General features: G+C 39.2%; 1 protein-coding gene across 1 annotated transcript in view; it reads left to right on the top strand.

Moving 5' to 3' along the window:
• The window catches only part of LOC139718663 (leucine-rich repeat serine/threonine-protein kinase 2-like), a 156,405-nt gene that overhangs the window by 27,272 nt on the left and 115,079 nt on the right, over positions 1 to 14,054 (top strand). Inside the window, exons 5-6 of the mRNA XM_071630121.1 lie at positions 2,244 to 2,332; positions 2,842 to 2,970. Coding sequence (XP_071486222.1) covers positions 2,244 to 2,332; positions 2,842 to 2,970 — 218 coding nt within the window. The remainder of the gene's footprint in view (positions 1 to 2,243; positions 2,333 to 2,841; positions 2,971 to 14,054) is intronic.

The raw sequence follows: 14,054 nt of genomic DNA, 5'->3' as shown, positions 1-14,054 counted from the left end.
ATTCTTACTTCTCACCCAATTTTGATGAGACTGCTGTCATTAGATTATGATCGCATTATTTGACTGGTTTCAAGAAATTCAACTTGAACTTTGCATAGATCTTAACTTCAAGTGTGTGATGTATAATGTAAATACTGAGACTTGCATATAAAGTGCAGATCAGATGAGATCTGAACCCTATTAATACAGAAGTACTTGGCCCCTATGATATCATAATTTTTTATTTTATAATGTTGTAGCTCACAAAAATTGGAATGCTTTACAAAGGCAATAATTTCGTAGAATATGTCAACAATTTTGAAGGCTCAGTTGTCCCTTGCAAATATATCAAGCCTTTTCCCACACATTTAGTAACTCTGTAGAACTTGCCCAAACAGTTGAGGTTGTATCATGTATCTGTTATTGTGGTGACTCAGAAAAAGTTGACAGAAGTGTTTTCAGACATTGTCACCCACAGGTATGGCACTCAACAGGAGTATTTTTCAAACAGTCCATTTCAGATCTGACGATCTTTGCTTGTTTCGATATGACCAAGTTCCTTTTTCTTTTCAAGAGGTCTTGATCCACAGTTCTTCCTGGGAGTTGAGATGTTTGATGCATTTTTTTTTTCACTTTTTATGTGTGTGTGTGTGTGTGTGTGTGTGTGTGTGTGTATTGTTCTGAAGGGGTAATGAAGTCCTTGGAAATTTTGTATAGACAATGCGTCAAATTTTCATAAGCCATTTGCAAAAAGTGACTTTATATTCTATAACACACTAGAGCAGAACTCTATCAAGGTTGGAGGGGTATACAACTTTAAGATGAACGCATGTATTCATGAGCAAAGATTTATGGTTAATTCTTGAAAGTGTTATTGAAATTGCGTGTGCTAGATTGATTTGGAGCAATGAACTTTAACATTGAAATAAAATCAGTTATTCCTGGTCTTTTGGGAAATCTTGAATCAGGTCATATTGACAATCGTGTCACACTTGTGACAGTACTTTAGATACACTGTACAGTATGTCACAAAAACAAAAACAAAAACGGAATACCAAAAATAGTTTACCACATTTAATGATCAGTATTCAGAATAATCTTGTTGGTAGGCTATTTACCATCAATTATTCAGTTGGCGGAGTTTTGTTGTTGTTGTTGTTTTCAGAATCTTGTCAGGTCAATTACTGTGGTGGTACTTTAACATTAACCTGCTCCATTGCAATAATTTCTACTGGAACCGTGCCAGTGAACATTGATTTGATTTGTGCAAAAGAGTCCTTTTGCAGAACGAAAACAAGAACAAAATAAAACACATTGTTGTACACGTGTTTGATCAACCTCAGAATTTGCACAATCTTTTCTTTTATAATTTCCTTGAGAACATCCTGTGTTTATACAAAAATAGTGCAATAACCAGATGTGTGGAAGTGAGTTTTATTTTTTCAAATGGCACTGTGAGACCACCCCCCCCCCTCCATACACCCACCTGCAACTTTCGTCCACCATCACTCATTGCTGAAAAAAGGAGTTATAGCATCTTAGCTTCTTGCCTTGTGTTAAGGGTACCTTGGTGCCTCTACATGATGAGAGAAATTGTGATATACTGTATACGCTGAATATTTTGCGAGTCAGGTGCTATTCCTGAATTATAGACACGCGAAAATAATGACTCTGATCCTGATATGAACGTGACACACACATATATATTTCTTCGTTCAGTGCAGTACTCCAGGATTGCAAATTTATCCTCTTGTGAAATCTTCGGGAAGTCTAGATTCGCAAAAATTTAGATTCGCTAAATATATGGGGTATACAGTATACATGTATGTATGCTACGTGTGTATGACTTATGAATATGGCTCTATCTTTTATAGAACCTGTATATTTATGGTATCTATTTGTAAAAGGAATGGAGTATTTTTCTATATGATAGAGATGAAAATGATACACATTCTATATGTGTAGGTCTCTCTGAAAAAGAAGAAGTAGAGGAAGAAGAAAACATTAACCAAGAATCATCTACTCCTGTCCGACAACAGGTTTAGTATCCATATTTCTGTGTTTCTCAGTATGCTGCGTATGTCATTTCAGGAATAGAAGTGATGGATATTTCCATAGGTGATCTTGAAATTGAAACAAGATGTGCGGCAAGTCTGCAACAGGCAACAGGCTCATTGCCACGAGAGTTAGTCTGTAGATCCTTTGCATTTCACTGTCCATATTTCTTCATTATTTTTCTTTCTTTTACTCGGATTTGCCTGCAGCCAAGTGTTGGAGATCATGGCCAAACACAAGCAGGACCCTGACGTTCAGGCCTCGGCAATGAAAACAATCGCTTTCCTGGCCAGAGCTGGTGAGTAATCCCATCAAATAAAAAATTAGGTCTAGTCCAACACCTTCGTTTTCAGTGAAGGTCATATCTTACTCCAATAGGAAATTTTTAAGGAGTGACCTCCCCCCCCCCCCCTTCCACCGGTTCTTGTTGTTGTAGTTGTCATAATTTCCTGTCAGTGACGTCCACCAGTACCTTGAAATTAAGCTCATTTGACCCACTTTCGTCACCAGTCCAGTAGATTAGCGGACCATCCATACTAAATCCATCTAGGTAAACTAGAATTGGTTGATTCACCTTTGTCAGAAAACCAAACATGGCCATTGTTGTGTCCGTCATTATCTTTTCATAAGTAACTATCTCTGTTAAGTTGCTGTCACTCTTAATGGCGTGATGTGATGCTTAAAAACTTTGGACCAAAAGAAACTCTAGACCACCCAGGCACCTTATTGCTACCGTGGCTACACATGTGTACCTGTCTGTCCAAACAGAGTCCTCATTATACCAGTCTTATTACTTCTCTACACCAGATGACGCTTGTGCTGAGATGCTGAACGATGAGGTCATAGAATCCATCTTGGTCGCCATGGAAACGTTCCCAGACGAAGCGTCGGTCCAGCGGAACGCATGCCAGGCCCTCAAACAGCTTCTCACCAACGGTAAGCGTGCAATGGCGAGGAGAATAATGACAGGAGATTTTACACATGGTAACTTAATGCTAACAGCAGCTGCAAATTATGGCATTTCAAGTGAATTGGAAGCACTTGACAGAAAGGGGTTTGTACTGGGGGGGGGGGGGGAAACCAACAATGTATTTTAATGGTATCCTTGCTCCCATAACCTTGTGCATCGGGACTACGGTGTCACAGGATACCATAATGCTTTTCAAGGGTGTGCTGAGACATGGTGTAAAAAAAAGTCCACTTCCTCACCTGCACAAATTATGATAAGTTGGTCAAACACGTTCTTTTCTTTTTTTTCTCAGCTGGCAAGTATATCAGTTTTTATAGTGCAATGCATATTTGACCATGGTTGGAGTTACAGACTGAGTGGATGCTGAAGTGGGGCTCAGCCCTGAATGTAAACTGCAAAATGACCTTCCACATTTAATGTAGATCTTTGTTGCAAAATGCTAGGACCTGCCAATCAAACATGCAGCCCTTGATGTGTACCTGCAGCCCTTGATGTTAACATGCATGCATGCATAAAATATGTCCTTGAAAGAGTGCATGTTGTTGGCAATAGTCACATGAATACATTGTCAAGCTGAAATCTGCGTTCCTTCCCCAAAACATTTTGGAGGTCAAACCGATGACAAGCACATTCCCAGAACAAAGCAAAATATTCAGTTAGGAAATACTTCCATACAATGATTGGTGAAACATCTAACAGCAACACAATTCTAGTTGGCTTTCAGACTTTAAAAAAAAGTCCTCAGTTGGTGTCATACCGGTGCACATTTACATTAAACACATAATTTATCAGCAGGTTCTTGTTTCCATGTGCAAGGCCCATAGTTACGTACATCGTAGTAAAGAGTCACTATCAAGCTGGGAATGTGTGGGTATATTTAGGTTACTGGTATAGCATGATCCATGTTTCTTATTGCATAGCTGGTGTATTACAGTATATACTCATTTGCTTCTTTGTAATGTTTTTATTATACCCCCGTCAAACGAAGTTTGAAGGGGGTATATAGGAATCAGCGGACGGTCGGGCGGTCGGGCGGTCGGTCGGGCGGTCGGTCCGTTGCAAATCTTGCGTCGCGAACTACTTCCTCAGTTTTCAACCAATTCCCATAAAACTTAGCACAGATGTGTGCCTTGGGTTGTAGATGTGCAAGACGTATTTTTTGACAGTACCCAAAAGTACGTTGCCATGGTAACGGCATATTATGGGCAAAAATGGGTACAAATCTTGCGTCGCGAACTTCTCCCACAGTTTTTGATCAATTTTTATGAAATTAGGTACAGATGTTCATCTGAATATGTTAATGTGCAAGACACATATTTCTGCAGTGGCAAAAAGTGCGTTGCCATGGTAACGGCATGTTATTGGTAAAATATAGGGCAAAATGCTTCATGGCAAAACTGCTTCATCAGTGTTCTTCCAATTCTCATGGAATTCATATTGAATGTTTGTCTTAGGATATAGGTCAGCATGACACATTTCTTGACAGTGACAAAAGGTATGTTGCCATGGTAACAGCTCACATATTATGAGCCAAAATGATGGAAAATTTTATGTTGCAAACTACTTCCTCAGTTTTTGCCCAATTTCCATGAAACTTGGTACAGATGTGTGCCTTTGGTTGTAGATGTGCAAGACGCATTTTTTGACAGTACCTGAAAGTATGTTGCCATGGTAACAGCTTATTAATGGCAGAAGATCAAGGAAAGATCTTGCGGATTTAACTACTTCCTCAGTTTTTTGACCAAAGCTTATGAAATGTGGCACACACCTTGATCTGGGTGGGAAGATGTGGAAGACATATTCTTCGGACGTGTCGGAAGCTGCGTTGCCATGGTAACGGCATATAAATGGCAGAAGATCAAGGAAAGATCTTGCGGATTGAACTACTTCCTCTGTATTCGACTGAAGCTCATGAAATGTGGCACACACATTGGTCTTGGTGGGAAGATGTGCAAGACATATTTTTTGGACGTGTCGGAAGCTGCGTTGCCATGGTAACGTTATATTAATGGCGGAAGATCAAGGAAAGATCTTGTGGATTGAACTTCTTCCTCAGTTTTTGACAAAAGCTTATGAAATGTGGCACACACAATAGTCTTGGTGGGAAGATGTGCAAGACATATTTTTCGGACGTGTCGGAAGCTGCGTTGCCATGGTAACGGCATTTAAATGGCAGAAGATCAAGGAAAGATCATTCCTTGGGTAAGACTGTCGTCACAGGGCGGGGGTATTAATCACCTCAAGTGATATTTCTAGTGTATTTTTTAATTTGTTTTGTTATTTCCTTTTTTTTGAGAATGAGAGAGAGCAGTGGGAAGTGGATAACTATATTTGTTCTCAAATTGAATGAGTGTACAAACTATCTGCCTTTACTCACACAGTATATGGTTATCTTGGCATATTGATGGTTCTGTAACACCTGTTTTACATGCAATGTTATGAAGATTGAAGAACTACATGTACATGTATGTGTGCTACAGAGATAAGACTAAAGAAAGATTTACAGAAAATCTAATATAAGTCAAGGGCTTGATAAAACACAATTGAATAAACAGCACATGTTCATTTGCACACTTTAATGCATTGGAGTAACAAACTTGGTTCGACGGAGTGTTGGTAAGGCTTTGCATTGGGGCTTCTTCATGTAGATATGTAAGTGTTGGAAAGTTGCTGAATTGAAATGAAAGGGCAGTGCATCATTTAACAGTCATCTTTTGAACTTATAAATGGTTGATTTCATGGGTTTGTGGGGGGGGGGGGGGTAAAAAGGTGGCTTCAAAACTGTTTGAGTGCCCAATTCGAGCAAGCATTTTTTTATCTCATTGTTCCAAAGCACCTGCCCGACTTTGATTTTCACTTACCCAGGGCAATCGGGCAAGTGTTTACGTAGCACCTTGAATAGAGGTATATGTCAGCCCTTTGATGGGAGGGAGTGAGATTACCGCACGAGTGGTGGCCGCGTGAGTGATCACACATGACCAGTCAAGCATCAGACGGCTAGCTCACCTCATGCCGACTACAACCTTTCCCAATGGCACGCCAGACTTCGTGCTTGTTAAGATTAAGGTCATCAAACCCATCCTCTCATTACGTAGGGTCCTGATAGATTGCTAGGCATCAATATGTGTGTGTGAGTGTGTTTGTGCCTATGTGTATTTGCAATGTTGTCTTTGCATCAAAATCAACCTTCCATTTGTGACATTCAAGGCATTTTTTTTCTTTTTGTATGGCGATTGTTCTTTCCGATAGTTCTAGTAGCTATGATATTATATAATATACGATATTATATGTGACCCGCGACAACGGTTTCAGGCAAAAGTCGCAATAGCAAATTTCCTCCTAGGCGGGGTACAAAGATCTTTACCATTATTTTTGTCGATTTGGGTTTTTTGCAGAAATCGAATCTTTGATATGTTTTCTACATCTACACTAAATTTCGTAGCATAAGACTACGTTTTTCCTATCGAAAATGGAATTTTAAGCACCCTATGTTGGATCGCACTCGTCAGTTTCGAGCTTCTTTCGAACGCCGCGCCAATATCCCAAGCGTTGCTACGGCGCAAGGTCTCGCATGCGATTGGCTGGTGCGTCATGCACATTTACATAATTCGGCTTTCTGAGACACCAGTTGCAGCGTTTGGGGAATGCTTTGTCCACGCGTGCATGTGATTACATGCTCCGTTGTTCTTGCTATAGTGGTTTATACGCTGTAGTGCGTGCTCTTCGTTTGCCTTTCTATTCAAACTGTTCTACCGCAATGTTCAACAACGGAAGTGAAACAAATATCATGTACGTAATCGTGTGAAAAGAAAAAAAAAGCAATAGTCTACTTGTACATGTAGTAAAATTATGACAGCAGACTGACTCATGGCAAGGTAGATGAGAGGAAAGGAGAGGTCACATGAAACCAGTTATATCCAAATACTACACATCAAGATCGCACGAAACTAACGAGTCGTGATTGTTTGTTTGTTTTAATATAATTAACACCACCAAACAAGGCAACATATGCACGGCTTGTAAAAGCAAAACAAACAGGAAGCGTGACCTTTGCCAGCACTGTCATTTATCTGTCTTCAAAAGGGTCGGCAATGATAAAATTAATCAAATCAACAATGAAAACGCGATTTGTAAATGTGTGGATGCGCCACCCGCTCCTGTTACATGCGCATGGTCATGGCGTGTGGATGCCATTGCGTAATGCGTGCACCATACACATGTACACCATACGTGCAATTATCGTATCCGCCATCTTGAAAGACGTAATGGTAAAACAAACCCGAGCGAACCGCATTGTTTTTTGGCTCCATACGCTGAGCTGCTAGGAAGGATGCCCGGGAAATTTGACTCTGTCAGTGAGCCAATCAGAAGGCGATGTGGTTGCTAGAGGCGGAGCTTTAACATCGATTGGCACCATTGTACGGATGGGTGATTCTCACCTCGCATCGCCGCTCGGAGATTGTCTTGAGAAAGAGGTGAATCTTCAAAACCCGTTTTCTCGCAATTTTGTCAGGCTAACAACTTAAAAAGTGCATTTTATTTCGCTTTCCATGCCCACTTATGGTGCCGGAGAATGCAAGTGTCTTATATCAATGCAAAGCTTAGGAAATGGGCAATGTGATTCAGGGAAAAAATGAATTTTCAAAATGCCCGACTTTTGCCTGTAACCGTTGTCGCCGGTCACATATGTACCAATGATATATAGATATATACTGTATATATTTATATATTGTTGGTTACCATTAAAAGTCTGTGTAAGTCACCCAACATCAATTTCCTCATTGTAATATTCTAACTTTTGTGGATTATTAGCTTTCTGCCTCTTTGTGCCTCTGTACCTCTAAAATTGTACACAGAATTTCCAAATAAACACAGTTTAGAGAAAGCAGACTTTGAAGTTCAACTATTGTCCTGCCTATAAAAGAATGATAAATTCAGTCACAGTACAGTACAGTGCAGGATAATTGAAGAAAAAAAAACATAACAACAAACAATTGCTAAGTTTGTATTTCAAAATATTTTTTGACTTTGAAATTAAGACAGGTGGTATTTGCCATTTAAAACCTCAATGTTCAAACAAACCTACATTTTCATAGATTTTGCCAAAATGACCTGATTTGACAATTATTCTTCCTTTTAGGGTTTCCACCTTTGTCAGGGTAGTGTCAGAGGTTACAAACAAGATGCAAACTGAAGTGAGTTTATGGTATACTTGACTTACCCAAAACTTCAAAAAATGCAACCTAGCATTAAGTATAATCCAACGAAATTGTGAGCAGGTGCAACTTCAGTCATATCATCCTGTGTACTACACTTGTATGTGACAACCCCCTCCCCATTTTAAGAAATAGAATAGTTCATTCAAATCTAAATAAATTTCAATATATTTTTTTAGATTTTTTTTTTCATGCCCTAGACGTGTATTTCTGCATAATCCAAATACAGGTTTGTCAAAAGGCATGTAGAGCAATTACAGCTGGAAATCATTTCAACACAATATGTAACAGTATCTTCAAAGATAAACTTGAGCAGTAGGATATAGGGAGAAATTACATTATCAATACTAGGCACAGTATTCCATAAAATATTTTTAAAAGCTGGACTATAAGAAAAAACCTGTAAAAATGAGCCATCCGACTGAATAATACTAAGCGATGCATTCCATGAATTACTAATTATAGAATATTTTGGCTGTTAACACACATATGCACAATTTCACATGAGTCAGAGCGGGTAAACAGAGAAAAATGACTTCAAACAGGAGAAAAGAAATATGGCTGCATCTGCCACAGTAGTTTGCAAACATCTTTTACTGATTTTTATTCTTTCGAACTCCAGATCAAGGTATATACTGTACGAGCTGAAATTTTCGCGTACAGATATTTTCGCAAATTGCTACTTGGAGGACATTTGCGCGTGTTGTTAATTTCGCGGTTGCGACGGTCTAACTGAACGTAACTATTTGCGCGTTGTTATTTTCGCGGTTCAAAGGCGATTCGCGAAATTCGCGAAAATAAAAGCACCACAAAAATTTCAGCTCGTACAGTAGAGTGTTGCTCCTGAGGAATCAAACAATAACTACAAACGCAAAATATGATTCTTTTTTTTTTTTGGCCATGCCTGAAATCAAGAGGTGTGGCCCTTTGTGGGTTATGTAATGCACAGAAACAGATTGGTGTAATGTACAACTGTAGGTACAGTGTATGCAAACTTTGTAGCTGTCTGTTCGCTGACCCATGAACATGGTAAGAAGCCTTGTAGCCAGTCAGCCAATTCAACACACAGCTGGTCTCACAGGGCTGCGTCATACGGCACAGCTTAAAGGGACTGTACAGTACTGGTTGAGGTGGGGATTCATGTTTTGAACATTCCTAAGTGAGATAATGAAAAGCCTCTTATGAAATATGAAAGAGCATGTAATTTTAAGAAGGGTTCAACGTTTATTTGATGAAAATTAGTTTTCAAATGGCTGAGATATCTGAAAAAGTGATAATAATAAAAGGCGACATGCCACAACTTTATTAGGATCTCTTTGTTTCACCTTGTTTTTGGATATCTCAGCCATTTCAAAACCGATTTTCATCAAATAAACTTTTGATACCCCATGGAATTGCATGCTCTTTGACATCTCATAGAGTCGTTTCTGAATATCTTGCAAAAAATTAAAAGCTAAATCCTCACCTCAACCAGAACTGTACACACCCTTTAAAGCTGATCTTTAAAGGCAGCATGTCTTAAAAGTAGTGAATTCACTGCGTAAGCTGCTTCTGCTTTCTTGGTTGTACATCATCAGGTATTCATATTTGTGTAAATGAGTATTGCCCCACCCACCCCCCCCACCCCCAAGAAAAAAGTTCAAAAAGATGTCAAGGTAAAATCTTTCCACTGAAGTAACCTTTCTATACCTGTGTAGGGGAGATTCTAACATCTGTCATTCTTGTCTTGGATATACTGTATTCCTTACTAGTGTTAAGAGAGTAGGCACTTGTTAGGCCCTATTTTGTTCTGCCTTCCAATCAAAAGGCTTTAGGTTTGAGTCCCACTGAATCCGACTTGCCACCCCGCCCGCCCCCTCTGGTAAGGGACAAAGGGACTATATTCCTCAGACAGTGTATTCAGTGGAGGTTCTGTTCTAGAAAGATTGCCACAATGCACGCATGCATTAGATTTCAACAATAACTCTCCTCATGAAGGATGCGGTGCAAATGCAGTGAAGTGGTACATGTACATTGTATGTCCCATGCATGTACAACGCATGTGTACAGTACACTGAAAAATGGAAAAAATAGAAAAGTGACACTTACACCTTTTGCCTTGCTCCAGGGGCCCCGTTGCATAAAATTTTCTATTATGGTAACTTTGCCATCCAATGGTAACTCCCATGGAATTCTTGATTTTGATTGGCAGTTGAGTATTGTTGCCATGGTAGTTACAGTTACCATTGGATGGCAAAGTTACCACAATAGTATACAAATATACTTGGCCTTGAGAGTTTCTTGTTAAAACTATGGGCAGAGGTGACTCCAAACTAGTACTATTCACTGAGGGGCGCAGCCCCGAAGTGAATAGTACTAGTTTGGAGTCACCGAGGCCCATAGTTTTTAAAGAAACTCGAAACTAGGCTAAGTATATTTAGGTGATACGCTATCAGCGTATCACCTATTGTGATTGTCAAAATCTCTCTTTATTTCTTTTTATTCTTCTTTCTTTCTGGACAATTTTGTGTCATCAATATCTCAAGAATGACATTACGGAATAACATGACATTTTCAGGGAACATGTCTCATGACAATATCTAGCCACAATAAGGTTTTCATGACAGTAACATATCTATGACGTCGTCTAGGCGCCATTTTGTGATTTTTGGACCATGTTACATGATCGATCATAACTTCATAACTAAAGGTCATTTCTGTATCATTTTTTGTGGACATAAAGTTCAGGTCACGTTCTATCTTACTTCTTTTGATGCTAATTACCTAGGACATCATTAAGTGCGCGTAAGCGCGCGTCAAAATTTTAAAAGGCTCAAAACAACTTTCCAATGGGAAATCTCGAAGTTTCAGACAATTTTATGCGTTTCAAACAATTTTGCGCGTGCGCGTCCGTCCGCGCATTTTCGCGCGCACAGCGCGTCAGCAACATGAAAATACACTTTTTTTGACAGATTTGGATTCCTGATACTTTGAGCAACAATATCCATTGATTTCTAATCGATTCCTACAAATAACAAAGCAATGCACTTGCGTCAAAGTTCAAATTTCGCCTGCGCGTCTATGTGCAAATATAGTGAAAAAACATGTCTTTGTTTATTTCGCCATAGCTCTTTAAAACGTCAGGTGACCCTATGTTTTTATTGCATATTACAAAAGCATATAAATTGGACATGACGTTTCAAGTATCATTATTTCCATAATTACATTATGACGTCATCATATCGTCATCTGAAATCAAAAAAGTGGAATTAATTTTTTTGAGGTACTGTTTCTGACATTCATTTGCTCGTATCTCTGTTGTTTAAGCTCAATATTATCCCAAATTCAGATATGTTGTACTTTGAACATTTGCCTTTCAAGTCCATGTCATGGTTTTGAAATTTGATGACGTCATCATGCTTTAAATTGTGTTTAAAGGTAAAGACGCAAAATCGGACAAGTTTACGTGTTATGTCTATGGGAGGTGATTTTTTTAGAAACCATGCATTGACTTGACAACGTTTAAGCACCTTTATCTCAGCTGATTTTGCTTCATTTCCTCTGAAACTTATTTATGTTGTAGCTGTGACAATAAGCTGCAGTAATCATGCATTTTATTCTTTGAAATCTCCTCATGAGGTTGACAATTTTGCAATTTAAAACTGAAAATGAGAATGGAATGCGGACCAAACGATTCCTGATTCATCTTTCACGTACATAAGCTTACGTTCCTCTAATTTTCTCGTCGAGACGTATGGTCGAGTGGTTAGAGGCGTCGTCTTAGAAACGTGAGGTTGCACACGTACGGGTTCGATCCTCACAAGAGCACGAAAGAAAATAATATATTTTTTTTACTTTTTTTCTTCAATAGAGTACTACACCTTCGTCCATGTAGAAATCACGTTTGCATGTAAACACACCTATACGCACACACTCACACAGTATACCTTTGTTTTGCGTTGGAGACTGCATTACTTCGACTGCTGCAAAATTATAGTTTTGCAGGTTGGGCTTTTCAAACTGATATAGTATACTGTCACAACATGAAATTTGTTCATATTAATTCAGTAACACAATGTAGTCGTGGTTACTTTGTGCTGATTTATACATGTAACAAGCTATACATTGTAAAAAAGGTATTCAGTCTTCTGTATTGATGATTATTTGTCAATTAGTGGTTTTTGTGGAGTTTCAGATAGTGATAAAAAGTATGGATGATAAGTGCAGCGATAATTCCTATAGTTAGTTCAAAGCTGTGTTACAGATGTTTGATACATACATTTAGCATTGTGTGTGTGTATATACGTGTGTATACAGGTTGGCCATATGACACATGCTAGACAATTACTCTTAATTGATTAGCAAACGTGATCAGCTATGGAACTGAATATGGTACTAATGTATGATGTTAATGATTCTGATTAAACTGTGACGAGTTTAAAGGGATAGCGTAACTGTGTGTAAAAATAAGGCAATTATAAGGATATTTTAGGGCAATTTGATAACCATGCCTATAATAATTTCATACAGGTACTAATGCCTGCCTCATATTCAAATGATAGATCGTCATGTCAATAGCAAACTGACAACGTACGATGAATGTGTTATATATTGAACAACTGTCTTTCAAGTCCATAACGTTCCCCATATTTTCCCGTCGAGACGTGTCGCCGAGTGGTTAAAGGCGACGTCTCAGAGACGTGAGGTTGCGGGTTCGAACCCCACAAGATCACGAAACAAAATAATTAGCTACTTTACTGTTCATATTGAAAACTTTCGGTCATCTGCGAAGCCGCGCTTCCGCGCGAACGCTACAACACGTAAAACGGGTCAAAAATCGACGCATTTTTCCACAAAATCTGCCATAACTTTTAAACTATTTAAGAAGCAAACTTGGGGCGCCCGGATTCTGAATGTAGACACTTTAGGGATTATTTATGTGTACATATCATTATTGTAACATTTGTAGTCGTGACGCAAATTTGATCAGAAAAGTACCTTATGAGTAGATTTGTCTATGGCGAACAGTCCAAATTTGACGAATTTGAGCATATTTTGCCGTCTTGCAATTCTTCCACACGGGATATCTCGAGAACGGAAAGTCGCACGAACTTGGGGCGCACGGTTTTAGAAAGTAGAGATTCTGCCCATTTTTGTGATATAAGAATCTTGTTCATTGGTTGAGCAGTCCTGACGCAAATAAGTAGTAAAGCTAGACTACCCAGTCACAATTGCTGTCATAGGGAACGTGTACAATCCACACAGAGCTATCACGTGACGAGACTACCAACGAAAATTTGAGCCGTTGACCTTCACTGTCTGCCGTCGTCAGCAGTGCGAATTCCTGTGATTTCAAGCTTTTGTTTCTAGCCAAATATCATTTTCAATGCAATATCAAGATACAGTTGTATGTGAGACATTATCTAGATACGTAGCAGCCTTATGAGCAACATAACTGTTAAGTTTGGGAGCAAAAACAACCAAATATATTTCATATTCCGTCTCATTTTTCGATGATGGCTCTAGTCGGACTGGTGCATTTTCTTCGGAGGTGGTAATAATGTAAGTAGTTGCAACGGTCGCTTGCCACCTGCTGTCTGCAATCGGGTGCTTATATACGCGTGTTGTGCACAGGTAATCAACTGAAATAATGTTGTAAAGGAATGATAAGGTCCTAGATTATATCTCAACTGTAGATTTAACCCGATTTCTGCCGCCTACACACAACACACTACGCGTGAAATTATGTGAACATGATGTCCCTCCACGCACGGTGCAGCAGGCCACCCCCATTAACGTGTCGACTAGCCACTCGCCACACACGCACTCACTTTCTCCAGCGTCTGCTACGTCGG

This window comes from Diadema antillarum, unplaced genomic scaffold (genome assembly GCF_040938485.1).
Source record: "Diadema antillarum isolate AM-2024a unplaced genomic scaffold, OU_Dant_1.0 scf00000098, whole genome shotgun sequence".
Taxonomy (NCBI): domain Eukaryota; kingdom Metazoa; phylum Echinodermata; class Echinoidea; order Diadematoida; family Diadematidae; genus Diadema; species Diadema antillarum.
This window is presented reverse-complemented; position numbering and strand designations above follow the sequence as displayed.